Source organism: Trichosurus vulpecula, chromosome 6, assembly GCF_011100635.1.
Source record: "Trichosurus vulpecula isolate mTriVul1 chromosome 6, mTriVul1.pri, whole genome shotgun sequence".
Lineage (NCBI taxonomy): Eukaryota > Metazoa > Chordata > Mammalia > Diprotodontia > Phalangeridae > Trichosurus > Trichosurus vulpecula.
The window spans coordinates 98630369-98649382 of NC_050578.1; the positions used below are offsets into that span (position 1 = coordinate 98630369).

A 19014-nucleotide genomic window follows, 5' to 3' on the forward strand; every position below is an offset into this window, starting at 1 on the left:
AAAATTAAATAACTCTAAAACCTAGAAAGTAAAATTGAATGATGAGCTGTTTATGAAATACACATACACATATACATACCACATGTCACATACACACAAATACCCAACTGTATGGGCATGTGTGTGTATTTCTTCGTTTTGGAGGCAACAATACAGAGCTTCTTTTGTGGTAGAAGAAAAAGTCCCATTAGCAAAATTAGTTTGCTTTTTTAAACTAAAAATGAGAATATGAGAACTTGGGCGAGTCATGGCCTTTAAAAACTATACTTTAAGAAGATAATCTAAAAAAAAAGAATAACACATGCCAAATATGGAACAAACCAAATAAAATGACCTGGGCCTTTTAAAAACAAACAAACAAACAAACAAAAAAGATAATCTAACAGTAATATAAAAAAAACACTAATGTCTCTTCTCTTTATGTTTTATTACATATCTCCTAGTCATCCACTGAAACAAAAAAGTCAGTTTTGAAACCCTGTAAAATTCTTCTCAACCTAAGTTCCTCACCCCACTTACTAGCTGTCTGTGATTATTGCATTAAGACATGATTTTGGGTTATTATATTTTCGTATTTACTTAGCAAAGTAACTGAAAACTCAGTAAGATATGTAATAAGACACAAAAGCATTGTTTTTAAAATGCACCCACCCTAGATATGAACTGTATTAATTGAGTGTAAAATACAGATTATTACTGATAAAAGAAGTTGTGGTAAAGACTAAAATAAAGGTCTCTTTTTATAGTGTTATCTGATCATTGTTACATTCTAAAGACTCTACATTGGGATCAGTTATGTTTCTGTGTAATTATAACCACAGAATTAACCATATATTTTAATTAGTTGTATGAGCCCTGATTTCTTATCTACCAGGTAGGAGTGGAGAACATCATTCAATTTCTAACAATTTTTCATTTCACCGTTTTTTTCCCTGCATGTTTTTACTCACATATTACCCACATTGTGAGGAAGAAAAAATAGGGTATAAGGGATAAATGCAACTTGGAGATGCCAAAAATTAATGACCACACTTTACAAGAGAACTTGGGGTTACAGAAGCTCAAACAAGCGCTTCATTCCCTAGTCCATGCTTCCTCTCAAACCTTTCACAAATAAGCCTGCAAGGGAATGCGGATTATCACATCATAAGAGTATTTAGGAGACTGAAGGAGTGTATTTCTAGGATTTATTTAGGAAGGATCTTAGTAATGAGAGTAATCCCACATATATTTGAAGAGCAAGTTTGGGTACGGATGTATCAGCATGTATGAATGTTTCTTGTTTCAAGTTCCTGTCATCAGTGGTAGATATTTTGTCTACTGAGTTGGTTTTAACCCAACTGAACTGTCTGTTGTAATTACATCCCAATATGCTTAACATGGTAGCAAAACATAAAGCAACTTATTTTGTTTTCAAACGGAAATGGAGAACTGGGATTACATTTACAGAAATAGTTAACTAAAAAGGATGTTTTTTTTTTTTTTAGGGAGAAATGGGAGTACTATTTGCTTTGCTGTGTTTCTGATCAATAGGGCAATAGAGCAGTGTATGCATTAGCCCACACCATTACACAAGTCAAGGGCAGTAAATCAGTGACAAAGAAAACAAAGATAAATCTGCCCAGCACAATAATTTCTGTGGGAGGAGTGAGAATTCCTGAGGTTGAAGCCTCTTAGGGGCAGGGCTGGCAACTACAATACATGGTGGTGCCACTAGAATAGAAGTTATTATGGCAGTCCTTGGTGCTCTGTTTGCCTCTCTTTGAAAGAGGGAAGTGTGTCACTAAATATTTCCTTTTTCAATTACTATAGTGACAGAGTGGCCTTGCAAGTCATGGACAATGTAAATGTAATGTACATGGCACGTGTATGCATCTACATGTGGATATGTAAATGTATAGATACATGTACACATGTTTAAGTGTAAATAACATATGTCTGTATCTATGTATGTATGCATGTAAGTATATTTATGTGTATATGGGCATATACAGGCAAATACATGTATACCTAGTTGAGCACATGTATTTACATGTATACAAACATATGTACATATATGTAACTTATTTTTTCAATTATCAAAGATCTTTCTCTCTTATCTCTTTATACCCACATTGAAAAAAAAGGAAAGAAAAGCAACATCTTTACAACTGATATGTAGAGTGACGCAAAGCAAATTCCCATATTGGCCATGTCCCAAAAGATATAGACCTGTAACGGCAAGCAAAATGGGACTTTTGTTGTCTTTTGTTTTGGAGTGCTTCTCAGCACTAAGGCAATCAAGCACCTTTGATTGACTCTTGCCTTTGTTTGTAGGAAGGTCCACACCCTTTTGCTAGTTAGGTCATGAGGGGTGTGAAGCCCATGAGAGGTGTGAAGGTCTCAAAAGGTGTAAAGCTCTCTTACCCTGAAGAAGTGTGTATGTACTCTGAGGTTAGCATTTTGTTTGGGGCTCACTCACTGGAAGAGTGTCATGTGATTTGGCCAGATGAGACTATGGGTAGCCATTGGAGTCCCCTGGCTTTGAAAAACTCAGATGTTGGTGCTTCTCTCTCTGGTAGCTGTATGTATTGCTATGGTCAGATAGTTAGAAGCCTGTCTGTTGATTTGTGCTATTTTTCTCTGCTTGTAATTTCTGTTTGTGTTTTCTCTGAAGTTCAGAGTGCTAACTTTTCCCCCTGAACTAAGTGAATGATATATGTATATTTAATTAAAGTGAGATTGTTAACCCCTTAAAGTTGCTTTCCTTAGAAAAGCAGATCAAAGAACTTGTGCTAGCAGTCCTCCTGTGTGCTGGTGTTATTGGTCTTACCCAGTCACAGTTTCAGCAAGTAGCATTGTTGTTACAAGACCTCATTCTCCACCATGGGTGCTTTGTCAGTCTGTTAGGCAATGGGTAGCATGTTTTATCATTTATCCTGATCATGGCTGGTCATTATATGGATCATAGTCTGTATATCTTTCAATTGTTTGTCTTTATCTTGTTATTATGTGAATTGTCCTCATAATTTGCTCACTTCACTCTGTATGAGTTATCTATAAGTCTTCCCAGATTTCTCTGAAAATCTCCCTTTTAGTTCTTGTCAAAACGTTTCTCATTCAACTAGGTGTAAAAGAGATGAACTGGTACAAAGGCAAAGAAAATAGGATAGTCTTTTTTTTTCTTCCTCTTGCTAAAAAAGAGGGGAAAATCAAGCTCTATATTTCATATATCCAGCTGGTTGCTCTACATTTGGAGTATAAACTGTACGATAACAAGAGGAACTGTATTCTCAAATACTAATATGTTATAAAGCCCTTTCTGCAACTCTCCCAGCTTGCAACACACTACATACTACAGAGATGGTACTAATGGTAAAGTTCTAAGCCAAAAAATAGACGAATTATGTTTACTGCATTTTCAATAGCATTTATCTAAAATATTTCCTTCCTAATCTTCCCAATTTCCATATTAAATTGGAGGGCACAACCATTTTCCCAATCATCCAGGATTCCAAAGTTCTTCACTTTCATACTCCCATACATACAATCCCCTGTTTCCAACTTCATATCTTTTTTTTTTAAAGTTTTCTTCTCTCCATCAGCATAGCCACCCACCTAGTCTGAGGTACTAGCACACCCTTAACTTGTCTAGATTATTGCAATGACCTTCCAATTTGTCTGTCTGCCTTAAGCCTTTCCCCAGTCTAGGCTATTTTTCACTCAGTTGCCAAAGTGATTTTCCCAAAGTGCAGTTCTGACATATCACCCTATGCCCTCTCTCTTTTCTCCCCCCACTAAACTCTAGTGGCTTCCCATTGCCTCCAGGATCAAATATAAACTGATATTTAAGCCTATACACAACCTGGCCCCTTCTTCCTTTCCAATCTTCTAACCTTTTAGGCTCCTCCACCTTCCCTCTCCCCTCCCGCAATCTAACTACACCAGCGGCCCACTTGGTATTCTTCACACAAGACCTCTTGTTCCCCTGCCTTGGCACTGGCTGTTCCCTTCCCTTTTTTTTTTTTGAAAATCTATATTTATCACATACATATTTTGTTTTTATATAGTTCTTTTCATGTTGTCTCCCCTTTTAGACTGTGAGTTCCATGACAGCAGAGACTTTTTACCTTTCTTTTTTAAAAATTGTATTTATTTTGGTCTGAAATTAAGAAATAAAGGGAGAATTTTCATAACATAGTAGAATAGGAAAAAAAGAGGATTGTACGTGAAACTCAAAATCTATTATGTACAACTTTCTATTCCTTTTAAATATATAATAAAGTTATTATGTAACTCTTTTTCCCTCTTTTTTCTTCCCTCCCTCCAGCTCCCACCTGAGAGATGGCTACCATTAGACACAAATATGTGTGTATGTATGTATGTAAAACCATTCTATTCATCTATCAGTTTTTTCTCTGCATGCAGATGGTATCATTCTTCATATGTCCTTTGTAGTTAATTTGGGTATTTATAATAGTCAAAATGACTATGTGTTCAAAGTTGATCTTAAAACAATTTTGCTCTTACTGCATACTACTTCCTTCTTTTGCCTTTCTGGCATCCCCAGTGCTTAGAACAGTGCCTGGCACATAGTAGGAGCTTAAAAAAAAATCCTTGATGATTGCCAGAATGCCTTCCTTCCTCATCTCTGCCTCTTGGCTTCCCTGGCTTCCTTCAAGATTGAGCTCCTATCAGAGTTTCTGGACAAAGCCCTTTCTAGTGGGTCATCCACCTGCAAGTGTCTCCTCTTCTGAGACTACCTTCCCTTTACTCTGTATATATCCTGTATATACTTTGTGATTTATTTGTTGTCTCCCCCATTAGTGTAGTTCTTTGAGGGAAGGGACTGCTTTTATCCTTCTTTTCATTTTCAGTGATTAGTATCATACCTACACATGGCAAGTTCTGTAGAAATGCTTGTTGACTAAATATACAGTGGGTGCTTACAATGGGTGCTTACAATGAATTGAAGTTTTATTTTTAGAAGGCACTTGAAATATAGCAAAGATGTTTTATCTTAAATTTCAATGTCAGCTAATATTACCTTGATTACTAGAGCTTAACTTTTTGCTTTATTTTTATTTAAAAATTAGTGTTCAGCATTTTGGAAACAATATTTTTTAATGTACAGAATTCATCTTGAAATATTTAAGTTTTTCTGAAAATAGCAATATAGTGTTTTAATATACTTTTACAATGATTTTAAAAGCCAGAAGTGTGTTCTCTTATAAGTAACCTTCCCTAATAATTCTTAGGCTAAATTGAAGATGTCATTAGTGACTGCCAAAATACTAAGGATTCATTTTTCATACTTCAACAAGGCTAGTAATCTTAGAAGGACGAACTATGAATTATGTTAGAACTCTAATGAGTTTTCATTAAGCACCTGGAAAAACCATATTAAATGAGAAAACTATTACATACATTAGATTGTCACAGTGATCTACCCTCAGAAAATGTAAGGCATTCAATTATTCATTGAATATCCTTTTCTCAGTGCAGTTTACCATAATTTCATCCTGTGACATTTTGCAGGAAAATATTTATATTTTCTTTTTTAAAAGAGCACCAAATGGATTCAAGATCTGGGAGAAATTTTAAATACTATCATTTTATTATTTGCAGAATTATTGAGCTGTGAGAAACCTTAGAGGTCATATGATCTAGCTCTTGTATTGACAAGTGAAGAGTCTAAGACCAAAGGGTCAAGGTTACTTAGCTACTAAATGGCCATATCGGTGTGGAACCCAAGGTGCATAATTCCTCTTCCCATGCTCATTCCACTAGGTCCCACCACCTAATCTAAAAACATGAATTTCAAAATACTCCACAGGACTGAGGAGCAAAACAATTTTGGAACAAAGGGAAAACAACACTAAAAATAGTGAGTTGGGGGAACAGAAAATGGCACAATTTGACTGGAATGCAAACCACATGAAGTAGTATGAGCTAAGAAGAGAAAGCTAGGCCGAGGGATCATAGGAGGCCTTAAATGCCATGGTAAGGAATTTATATTTTATCCTATCAGCTATCCTGTATCAGTAAGAATTTCAGAGCAGGAATTCCTGGCTGGAGATAAGTGGGTAGGATGAAATATTGTGCCAAGTAAATTTAAAAAGCAATATGAGGTATTATAATACTCAAAGGCTAGGTTAAACCAGAGATTCTTAACCTATTTTGTGTTGTGGATCCTTTTGGCAGTCTGATGAAACTTATGATCTCGTCTTCGGAATAGTGATTTAATTTTTAAAAAAATTAATAATTGAAGGAAATGCTAAGTATTAATTAGAGGTTAGTAAAAATAAAGATGTGATTTTTTTTTCAAAGTTACTTGGCCTCCTTCCCTAAACCGTGAATTAAAATTGTATAAAATAGGAAGATCCTAGGGAAAAAGAGACAGTAGTAGTCAGCATCTTTATGCTATGAGATGATTTTAAGACTAGTCTAAAGGGATATTAGCATTAAATCCAATCCCTCCTTCTACAGCTGAGAAACCTTAGGCTTATGGAGGTGACCTGACTTCCTGAAGGCTGCACAAGGGGCCACTGGCAAAGATCAGGACAAGAGCCCTGAGGTCCTGTCCAGTGCTCTTTTCATTATATTCTGTGACCTTGACTGTGTATAAGAAGATTGACTCCCAAGGACACATAGGGAGTCCAGCTTGGAGTGCAAACAACAAACTATATCAGCTTAGTGCAGGCTTCATTCTTGACATGATCAGAGCCAGTGTGTCTAGAAAATATGGCAACTCAAGAACACAAGTTCAAGGAGTCCCTTAACAATATGAAGTTCCACATAAAAAAGCAAACACTCCTTGAGGAAATACTGAAGAAAATAGCACTGAAACAAATATTCAGGTAGTTTTCTGTCACTACCACTGCCTAAAACCAAAGTACCATAAGAATTTTTGAGAATAAAGGGAAATTCATAGTGGTGGAACTGACTAGTTTAGTTCAGATAAAAGTTTCACTGACTTGAACAGTTTTCACTCTTCCCTTTACCTAGACTTTGGTATTATTTTAATAAAACATTGATCATACTGGCCCTAAGGGGAATTCTCGGAGTGAGCTTGTGAATAGTTACAGTGACACCCACTGGTCAAATTCGAAAACAGAAGACTACAGCTATGGAAAAAGGTGGTTTGGGATCCCAGAATATCAGAGCTAGGGGGAGGGGTGGGTGGGAAGGGAAGGTGGGGTGGCATCTCCAGTTGTCCTGATCTATATCTTTCCACTTGACCCAGAAGTCTCTGGAGGAGACAGTGAAGCTGGTGACTTTGCACAGGCCTCCCTCACTTAAATGCAACTCATTTGCCAGTCATGGCGTCACTTTCCTGATGTCATGGTCCTTTTCAAGAATGAAGGACAAACAACAACCTGTGAGTAATAGGAGCTGCCCCACTGGGGACCCAACTGGCCAGTTTCATTTGGGCAACACCCTTCTTTCCTTCCTTCCTTCCTTCCTCCCTCCTTCCCTGCCTCACTTCCTTCCTTCTCTCCCTCCCTTCTCTCCCTTCCTCCTCTTCTTCTGTCCATATAGGGCATCATACCCTTACTTGTGGGTGCTTTGCTCAAAAGAATGTAAATTTTGATCCCTGAAACCCATCTTGGAGTTTTTAGGGGCTAGATTTCTTTCTTAAGGACCATACCTTAAACCCAAATCACTCTGACTCAATGATTGGCCAACAATGGGTCCTAGGCCAAGCCCCACTTAGTGGTCATTGTTTGGGCCCTGATTGGCTCAGAGTGAATATAAATAGCTATTGTTTCTATTTTGGCCAGAAACCCTGAGAGTCTTTCCTTGCCAGATTGACTTTTTTTGACTAGGTAAAAGAGGACATTCTTTACCTCTTTTCTTACCTGGTCTTAATTACTGAATGGGCATTGCCTCAGTCAAACTGAGACCTGGGAAAGGCCACTGCATCTGGGGCCATCTCCAGTTGTCCTGACCTATATCTTGCCACTGGACCCAGAGGGCTCTGGAGGAGACAGTGAGGGTGGTCACTTTGCACAGCCCTCCCTCACTTAAATCCAATTCATTTGCAATTCATGGCATCACCTTCCTGATGTCATGGTCCTCTTCAGGAAGAAAAGACAAACAACAATCAGAGCTGGGATAGCCAAAGCCAGCTCCAACCTGTCTTTGGGAATCAAAAGTTCCTTCTACAAAACACCCCAAAGGGAGTCATCTATCCTTTGCATAAAGATGCAGTGAAGAGGAATCCATCACTCTAGAAGGCAGTCCATTCCACTTTTTAATAGTACTAGTTGTTAGGAAGGTTCTTTTTATTTTTTTGTTTGCTTTCGTTTTTTAATGCCTGAATTTGTCTTTTTGAAACCTCCACTTACCACTACTAGCTTTACTCTGTACAGCCAAGCAGAACAAATCTAATCCCTCTTTTACAAGGAAAATCCTTCAAATAATTAATTAATTAAATTGTTAATTATTAAATAATTAATAATCTTGTCCTTCTCAAATTTTCTCTTCAGCAGACCAAACCTACTCTGTTCAACAGATAATCGTATGGCATGAATTCAAAGCACTTCACAACTTTTGGGGCTGCTCTCCTCTGTACACTCTCTGGCTTATTGATGCCCTTCCTGAAACAGGTCATCCAGGACTGTACATAACACTCCAGAAATAGTATCAATAGCACATAGTAGAGCAAAACTCTCAACTCCTTATTCTTGGGCATCATGCCTTGTTTAGTTCAGCTGAAGATCACATTCACTTTCTTGGCTACTGTCTCATACTTTTTACTTATCTTGAGCTTGCCGTCCACTAAAACCCCCAGCTCTTTTTCAGATAAATTTCCAATCCTGCCTCCCTAATATTTATGAAGTTGACTTTTTGAACCTATGTAAGATTTATGTATATCTCTGTTAAATGACTTTTCATGTTATTTAACCAAATGTTTTAGACTATCAAGACCTTTCTGAATTTTAAGTCTGTGTATCTGTAAGGCAAGTGTCACAATATCAATAGTGACCATGAATATGTCTGTATAGCTAGTTCTGTATCGCAGAATATAAGAAACTCTGCAGAAGTAAAACATTTATTCAGACGCCGAAGGATCAAATCCCAAAACCAATAATTCCAATTTGACATAGCAGCAATTGTATCCTAAAACCAGTAAGTCCACTTCATCATAACAGCAAGGAAATTAAAACACAATATCGCAGCCAGGAGCCAAGCTATCCTGCAACTTTCCCCTCTGCGGGTGCCTTCCCATAAACACTCACTCACAAATCCTGGTTCTCTACTTGCCTGCATCCTCTCTTCCTGCAGTTCTGAGAGCTTAATGGCTACCCTCAGGGTATACGTATACACACACACACATATACGCACATGTATGTATGTATGTATGTATATATGCTCTTTTTTAGAGTCTTAGGGCTTCACAACCCTCGTGACCTAATTAGCAAAAGGGTTTGGGCCTTCATACAAACAAGCCTCTCCTAATCAAGCTTCCCTTAATTAGCTTCACCTGAGACCTGTTAATGGGATTAATGATCAACATTAACAGGACAGACTGTCATTCAGCGTGTAAGCTATTCCTCCTATCTTTGCGTTATCTACAAATTTGGTAAGAATGCCATTTCTGCCTTTAACCAAGTCAAATACTAATCCCTGAGGCCTTCCACTAGATACCTCCTTTCAAGCTGATATGCAAGTAACAGTGACTATGCTTCAGGTCTGCTTGTTCAGTTGGCTCGAAATATACCTAATCTTGATATTGTCTGGTATCTCTCCATCTTTTCCACAAGAATGGCATAAAACTTGGTCAAATTCTTTTGAAAAATCTAGTTAAGCTATATCTATAGCATTCCCCTGATCTATAAGTTTAATAACCCTGTTAAAAATTAAAATAAGTTTAGTCTGTCAGGACCCTCTTCTTGATAAGGTTTCTCTTTTTGATTACTACGTCCTTTTTACCAACCACCCCTCGATGTTCTAGAATTTTGACAGGAATCAAAATCAGACTTGTTTACAGACTATTCTCTGCCTGAAATCCAAGATCTCAACAATCATGTGAAAGATGCTAATTGCTAATAATTAGTGAAATGCAAATTAAAGCAACTCTGATGTTTTACCCCATGCCTATCAGATTAGCAAAGATAGCTATAGGTACCCAACTCACTAGTGATAGTGGGTGTTTAGAGAATAATCCCAGACTCTATGCACTATACACACTTCGATACATTCCATATGAGCTAGGTGATTTGAATTCATCAAAGACAGTTAGGTTTTTTTCTTGTCAGCTCCCTCCTTATTTTTGTAATCAATTTCCTAAAAGCCATTTTTGTTTCATCCTTTCCACTCCAAAGAGTATTCATGACAGAGAAAACAGAAGCAAAACAAGCACCGAACAGCTGTATTATAAGTTATCATTATCTCGTTTTCCCAAGTAACAGTCCAATCCCTCTTTGGTTCTCCCTCTTTGCTCCAATAAAGCTTGCCAAAATTTTGATTCATCTTTCCTCACCAGACATTAGCTCATTCTGAGCATTAGCACTCCTGATACTTCTTAGAGGACTAAACCATGATTTTATATTCATGTTCTATTACTTCCCATGTTTCTTGTCTGTTTCATATACACACACACAAACACACAGAGAGTTCGTTAGATGTACCGATCAACTCAGATTTTACATATAGACATCTATATATGTACATATAAAATATAAATATTATAGTACAGTATATTAAGATATTAATTGGGGAGGCAGAGCCAACATGGCAGCTGGAAAGCAGGGACTTGCATGAGCTGCCCACCCAGGTCCCTCCAAACACCTATAAAAATGGCTCTGAACAAATTCTAGAACTGCAGAACTCATGAAATACCAGAGGGAAACAGGGCTCCAGCCCAGGACAGCCTGGATGGTCATGGGATAAGGTCTATGCCACGGAGCTGGGAGGTGAGCAGAGCAGAGCTCAGCGTGAGCCGGGCCTGGACAAAACCAGATGGGGAGCCAGGTGGAAGAGTCCCTAGCACCCTGAATCAGTGAACTGTGGCAGTTACCAGACTTCTCAACCCACAAACACCAAAGACAACAGAGAAGGTTAGTGGGAGAAGCTGCTGGGTCAGAGTGAAAAGAGTTCAGGTTTGGCCACAGCCCTGGGGCAGCAGAGGTGGTACAGCTCTGAGGACTACTGCTGTAATTGCTTCTGGCACCAGGCCCACCTGGTGGGAGGAATTAAGTGGCAGGATCAGAGCGGGAGTGCAGAGCCAGCTTAGATCTGAGTCCAGTCTGGGTTGGCAGTTCTTGGGGAAGGAGGAGCGCTGCTGTGGCAGAGCTTGCTGTGTAGAAATAGCTCTGAAAACAACAGCGCAACCCCTCAAGCTTGGGACAAAGTACTCCCTATTCTACAAGCAGTCATACCCTGATGAAAAACTCAAGGGTCAAGTAAGGTGGCTGGAAACATGGCCAGGAGGCGAAAACGGTCTCAGATTCAGACTCAGATTTTGGAATCTTTCTTTGGTGACAAAGAAGACCAAAACATACTGCCAGAAGTCAACAAGGTCAAACAGCCTACATCACAAGCCTCCAAGAAAAACATGAACTGGTCTCAGGCCATGGAAGAGCTCAAAAAGGATTTGGAAAAGCAAGTTAGAGAAGTAGAGGAAAAATTGGGAAGAGAAATGAGAGTGATGGGAGAAAACCATGAAAAACAAGTCAATGACTGGCTAAAGGAGACCCAAAAAATACTGAAGAAAACAACACCTTAAAAAATAGACTAACCCAAGTGGCAAAAGAGCTCCAAAAAGCTAATGAGGAGAAGAATGCCTTGAAAGGCAGAATTAGCCAAATGGAAAAGGAGGTCCAAAAGACTACTGAAGAAAATACTACCTTAAAAATTAGATTGGAGCAAGTGGAAGCTAGTGACTTTATGAGAAATCAAGATATTATAAAACAGAAGCAAAGGAATGAAAAATGGAAGACAATGTGAAATATCTCATTGGAAAAACCACTGACCTGGAAAATAGATCCAGGAGAGATAATTTAAAAATGATTGGACTACCTGAAAGCCATGATCAAAAAAAGAGCCTAGAGATCATCTTTCAAGAAATTATCAAGGAAAACTGCCCTGATATTCTAGAGTCGGAGGGTAAAATAGAAATTGAAAGAATCAACAGATCACCTCTTCAAAAAGAAAACTCCTAGGAATATTGTCACCAAATTCCAGAGCTCCCAGATCAAGGAGTAAATAATGCAAGCAGCCAGAAAGAAACAATTTGAGTATTGTGGAAACACAATCAGGATACCACAAGATCTACCAGCTTCTATATTAAGGGATCGAAGGGCTTTGGAATATGATGTTCTAGAGGTCAGTGGAGCTAGGATTAAAACCAAGAACCACCTACCCAGCAAAACTGAGCTTCATGCTCCAAGGCAAAATATGGATTTTCAATAAATACTATAATCCCGTGGATAAAAAAATATAAACATAACCTTAACATACATTACTTAATATGGTAGTTGTCCCTTCTTAGGATATTTTTATCTTTAGCCAGTGTTAATTGGTTATGGGCCCATACCAGTCCTATTAGGAATGGGATTGAATTACATTGGGTTTAAAGTACAGCCCTAAAGAATCTACATATTCTAAAATATTTATAGAAGCTCTCTTTGTGGAAGTCACCTCGGAGATCATCTTGCCTAATCCAGGGTCAGATATAAGTAATGAGTGAGACAGGATTTGTACTTAGAACCCCTGCCTTAATTTAACATTCTTTCCACTGTTCCATGTTGTCTCTAGTTAAATGATACCCTGCACTGATACAGTACTTTAGGCTGCTTTCCTCACAATCCTGTGAGTTCAGTGGTACAAGTATTAATATTCTTGTTTACCGATAATGAAGCTGAATCTCAGGTGGGTGGGCACTTGCACACAGTCACATAGCTAGTAAATTTCTAACTAGTGTCACAGCCTGGATTTGAGAATTCCAGGCATGGGAGTGTATCAGTAAGGCAAGATTCATGACCTCGAGGATGACCATGAACATATCTGTATGGCTCAGAACAGCAAAGTATGAAAAACTCTCCAGGTAAAGGCAGAGGAAATATAACATTTATTTAGATACCAGAGGATCAAATCCTAAGACCAATAACTCCAATTTGATATAGCAGTAATTATATTCCAAAACCAGTAAGCCAACCTCAATTTAGCAACAAGGAAATTATAACACAGTATTATAGCAAGGAATCAAGACATCCTGCAACTTTCCTCCCTGCTGGGGCCTCCCCATAAACACTCACGAATCCCAACTGTCTGCTTGCCTGCATTCTCTCCCGCCTCAGTTCTCTGTTCTGTGAAGCTCCCTCATTTCCACTTCACTCTCTGCTCCACACTCTTTCTGCAGCTCTGTCATCTCGGAGTTCTTATTTCTCCTCCTTGTGCTGGATTCTGAATTCTTGCTTCTGACTTCTGAATTCTCAGTTCTCAATGGCTACCTTCTGGGTGTATGTACTCTTTTTATGGCCTGAGGGTTTCGTGCCCAAAAAGCAAAAGGTGTGGGCCTGAGGCTTAGTGTCTAGTAAGTAAAGAGAGTAGGCCTGCCTACAAGCACACCTCCAATCAAGCTTCCCTTAATTGGCCCCACCTGAAGTCTATTGGGTGGGTGGGAAAGGTTTTTAATCACTAATTGGTATCACAAAGATGTGGGCCTGCCTCTAATTAAGCCTCCCTTTGTTGGCCCCACCTGAGGCCTATTGAAAGGGCAGGAAAGATCTTTAATTACTGATTGGTATCACTGGGGGAGTCAGTGAAACTACCTGGTGTTGAGATATGGAATGTCTTGGTAGAGGAACAAACAGCAAACAGTACCGCTGGATTGCAGAGTGTATGGAAGGGAGCAGGGTGTAAGAAGCCTGGAAAGGTATTAGGAAGTGAGATTATGAAAAGCTTCAAGTCACAATACTTGTGTCATAGGCCCAGTTTTGATACTGACTAAATGTGTGACCTTGGCCATGAGTTTCCTCCTCTGTTAAAAAAAAAAGGGGGGGGGTGGTGGTGAGGCAAGCAGAATTGGACAGCAAGGGATAGTAGTTGGATGAGGGCAGACCTATACTGAGCACCAAGAATGTAAAGTCTTGGGTTTCTAGGTAGATGGAGATTGTAGCTCAAACCACACCTTCTATAAGAGGTCTTTTCTAGTTTCCACCCTCCAATGTTAGTACTTCCCCTTTGAGACTACCTTCCATTTACATTGTCGATCTGTGTATAAAGTTCTATGCATGTTGTCTCCTTCATTAGAATGGAAGCTCCTTGAAGGCAGAGATTACCATTCTTTATTCCCAGGACTTGGCACAATGCCTGGCATATAGTAAAGGCTTAATAAATGATTATTGAGCCACAAAGGGATCTACGAGTGTATTGGAGCATAGTTGAATATTGAAGAATGTGGTAGTACCTCAGAATCATAAAAATCATAGAGGTAAAAGTGACTTTGGTTTCTACTAATTTAAGGGTTACAGGTTTTTTTTTTGCTGATGTTCCATTTCCATCTTTACCCCACCTCTCTTCTCTTTCTAGTCTGCATTGGATTTCTCATCAATTTCCCACCTTCCTTTCTCTTTTCCTCCTTTCAGTTATGGCTTATAAATAGAAAGAGGAGCTACAAGGATCCTCTAAAATTCTTTGGAAGGGTATACAAAAACAATACTAAAATGTTTCCGCCCTGTATCTGAAAATTTGCAAAGAATGTAATGGTTAAAAACAAAAGAAATGAACCTCAATGAATGGAGTATTTGCAGACACAAAAGAAGCAGACAGTCATTATGCCACTTAGACTCTCTGTGATGCCTCTTTTATTCTTATCACCTTTATATCAAGATAGCTAAGAGAGCAGGAAAAGAGAGAAGGCCTTAGGAGAGAAGGGCATAGAGGTGTGTAAATGAGATAGAACCAAAAAGGGGAAAGGGAAGGTAGAGAAAGCAGGGTGATTCAAGGGAATATTTTACTACAAGGTAGGTATTAAAGCAAATGCCTCTGTTAAATCAAATCTCAATATTTCAAAGATCTATGATTTTATTTGCGTACTTTCACCATTGATGCAGTTCGCAAACCATTAAAACAGGCAGAAACCAACGAAACAAAAAAGCATCATCAGGTGTTCAAACATCTGATAAATTTCTCTGAACATGACCAGGTTGGTTCTAAGATGACAAACAGTTCATCTCTGGTCGGCAGTCAAAGCTTTGGCAGTCTGGTAGAACCTGACAGTGCTTGTGCTCCCCTGGCACGGAATTTGAGAAACCAGCAAAAACTCCACACCAGGATGGCTCTGTACATACTATGTGGCCTGGGATAAGTCACTTAATCTGTTTGGACCTTCGTCTCTTTATCCATAAAAGGTGGGGATTAGACTAATTGATATCTTAGATCCTTTCCAGTTCTTGCATGATCCTATGACTTCAATAAATGTGAATATTTCATGAATCCCTTTTTAAAACAGGATTTCCCCCCTCAAAATTAGGGCACGTAAGGCAAGGACATCGTAAGGAGTGATATAACGTTGAAACTACAAAGGCTATGTCACGTTGAGACTTAAGGTCACAAAGGAATTACATTGTAAATGCAAGATTTAAACTCAGGTCTTCAACACAATTTCTACAATGTCATCTCTTAATGGCAAGCACTAATTTGCACTTAGGGAACATTGTTCTTTTGGTTTCACCTATTTCAGCAATTATTAGACTACATAAATGTCTGGTTTACTTTATGATAGCTTAGGTAGGTTGAGAAAAAAAGAGGACAGAATTGCAAAAGAGGCAAAGCAGGCATTCTACAGGCAAATGAAGAAAAGCGGCTGGGAGATGGAAGTGCGCGGCGGTTCTTGCTTACTTGCTGGGTCATAAGATTTAAGGATCCACATCTCCATTTGGCAGTACCGCTGCTATCCTCCTTAAGTTTTCAAAGATGACTAATGGCACTTTATTGATCATATATGACTCCTAAACCCAGAGTATCCAAATTTTACAAACGATGAAACTGAGGTCCAGCGAAATGAAACTGCAGGGAACTAGGAATCTTCTGACTACAACTCTAGGGCTACGACAACATGGGCAAAAGGGACCAAACTCTGATGCAAACGCCCCGCCCCCCATTTTTTTAAGGTTAGGATGAAGGCAAAGGTTCACGTCTGATTCTGAAGTAGCGTTATGCCCATTTTACAAACGAGGAAACCAGGCACAGAGAGAGGTAATGTGCCTTGCCCATGCTATGAGGTGGGTTTCACAGGGTCATATTTTTGGAGCTGGAAGGGACCTCAGAGCCATCGAGTCCAACCTCCTCATTTTACAGTTGAGGAAACTGAGGCTCAGATAGTTCTCAGAAACAGGATTCGGAACTAGGAGTTCCTGTCTGCAAGCCCAGCAGTCTGTCCAGGTCACTCTATTGCCTCTAAGGAAAATGCATAGTCCATTAGATGAAGCCACCATTGCCTTCCTCCAACTGCCGGTTAGTCGACAATCTTGGAAGCGCTTGTCAATCCATCGCCTTCCGGAGCCTGCATATGCGCAGCAAAAACCACGTCGCCACTCAATGGGCATGCGCTCCCCTTACGTCACATCCGGCGCCGGCGCCTCCGAACTCCGGAAGCAGCTGCGTAGCGGTGGCGGCGGGAGCTCTATCTGGACCTCGGGACCTCCTTTCTCCGTTCGCTGGGCGGGCGACGTGGTCGGCGTCATGGTGGAGGTGAGTGACGGGTGCGCGTGAGAAAGAGCAGCCGGCCTCTGGGCGCGCGGGGGTCCGCTCGGCAGCTGAGGCTTCGGGCGGCCGTTTGTCCGCCGCCGGTGCTCGCTCAGCCGGTCTGGGAGCGGCGGTTTGATCCCAAAGTGAGAGGAGGCCGTGACCTAGGCCCGCCCCCTGCGCTTCTGGGTGGGAAGGAGGAGGGGAGCCCGCGGGGCTAGAGGAGTGGGCATGCGCAGCTCCGCGAGACCCCCCCCCCCCCCCCCCAAGCGCGGGGCATGAGCCCGCGGGGCTCCTGCATACCCCATCTCTCCCGGGGCATGGCTTCTGTTGGGTGCTGCGAGGCGGCGCTGCGACCTAAGGCCGACCCCAGTCGCACTTTCCTGTCCTACTCTCTGGAAGATGCCTCTCTCCCTCTGTGATCGCGGGCCTGCGGGGATCCGCTTGTGACCCCTGCCACGCCCGCACACCCTTGCCCCCTGCCTTCATCCCTCTGCTCTCCTAACCCGACCTCCCCTGCTCGGGGGCAGTCGCCTCTTTTCCTCCTCCTCCGAGGTCTCAGCCCCTTCGCTCGTGTGCAGGTGGGCATGGTGAGTGGCGTCAGCGATCGTGGTGCTGCTGCGGGAGGTTCGCTTGTAAGGGGTCGCCCCTTTTGTAGGAAATGTCAATGCATCGCTCCATCCCTCTGTCTAGTCTCTGCCACCCCTGGTTACCGAGCTTCGGTGTGAAATAGCTGCAAATCTCCTCTGTCCATAGCGTAGGTGTATTACTAGCACCTGCTTAGTGAGTATAAAGGGGGCTAGGTTGACAGTCTCCCTCTCTTCCCCCCACCCAGGCGATAAATGAATTACTGGCAGCTGTAAAGGCAGCTGGATTGACTTCCCTGATCCAGGAGAGTCTTTATATAATAGGCTCATTCCTGGAAACCGCAGTGCAGAGCTCCTACCCAGAGAGGCCGTTTTTGAGGGAAGACCGATTACCTTTCCTTCTCCTTGCAGTCTTCTATCACTAGTGCTGGGGACACTGATACCTTGTTGTTTGTGATGTGCTGTATGTAGTCACTGTTCTAGTAACAAAATGAATGTGAGAAGGGATTTAATTTATAGGGCCTGCCAATGAGCGGTCACACAAGATTTTTTTCATTTGTGGCAAAATAGGCTTGCGATAGAATTTCGTGAAGTGGTCCTTAGAGTTTCATGGTTCTACAGCTTATACCGTATTTGTGAAGTACAACAAATTCTGTACCATCTGGTGTCACTTGCTGTGGTTCTTAGGTATATGATTAAACTTTAACCTCTGGAATATTAATAAATCATTTCATATAGCTATCCACACACTGATTTCAAGAATTTTAATTTTTTATTTAGAATTTGTTATTGCAAGCCGTGTTAAAGCTTAATTTTTAAAAATTACATTTGCTACTTATCTGTGTCTACAGTTTCATCATGTAAAACTTTTTCCCACTACATGTGATAAGTAATAATCTGTAATAACACAGTAAATGGGATACTATTATTTACAGTATTTTCAGAGTGAATTTTTAGAAGCAAGAGGAAAACTAACGCAGTTACAAGTTATTCATTAGAAATTTGGGATTCATTTCTACCAGTAACACGTCATTTCTTTGAGTTGTTCCATCATCAGTTGCTTCCACATTAATATTTATCATTAACTACCAAGTCAGTATTTTTGTAAATAAATAATAATTTTTCAAGGAATTTGTTCGCTGCTGACTATTTTCCGTAAAATGAGACTGAGACAAGATTTAGCCATCTCACAATATTTATGAAACCAATTTGCAATCAAATGTAAATTCTAAGAAAGCCAACTTCAGAGATTGTAAGCAGAGCTATACCAGTTCAGTTTAACAGACCTTAAATGCCTGCATTACCACATGTGAAGGGAATTGCTGTCATCTAAAGGCTATCAGCGATATTGAAAGGAAACAGTGATGTGAACAATTCAGAGGCTCATGTCCCTTTGCTAATCTTAGCAGAACCCTGGTGAAGATGACATGGATTAGGACTTTGATCCATTTGTGTAGCAGGGTAACCTTGTTCAGGATAGTTTCCCATTGTTACTTTTTGCTTTAGAATGTGAGTGCCTCAAATAATACTTAGCATTTACATAGCTCTTTAATGTTTGCAAAACTCTTTACATATATCATCTCATCTGATGCTCATAATAACCCTATGAAGTAGCTGCTCTTGTTTATACTCATTTTACCAATGAGGAAACTCCCAACCTCACACAGGTAGTAAGATTCTTGAGGCAGAATTGGAACTCAGATCTCAATGACTCCAAGTTTAGCACTATCCACTGTAACACTTAGCTTCC

The 19014-nt window shown here is 40.2% G+C and overlaps 1 protein-coding gene across 2 annotated transcripts in view; it reads left to right on the forward strand.

The window, feature by feature from the left end:
- Positions 1-16566: 16566 nt before the first annotated feature.
- Positions 16567-19014, forward strand: part of PLRG1 (pleiotropic regulator 1) — a 29115-nt gene continuing 26667 nt past the window's right edge. Inside the window, exon 1 of one of the 2 annotated variants that reach the window (XM_036764873.1) lies at positions 16567-16683. In XM_036764873.1, coding sequence (XP_036620768.1) covers positions 16675-16683 — 9 coding nt within the window. In that variant the 5' untranslated portion in view covers positions 16567-16674. Of the gene's footprint in view, positions 16684-16731; positions 17268-19014 lie in introns of those variants that run through there. The other variant, XM_036764874.1, reaches the window with a different exon arrangement.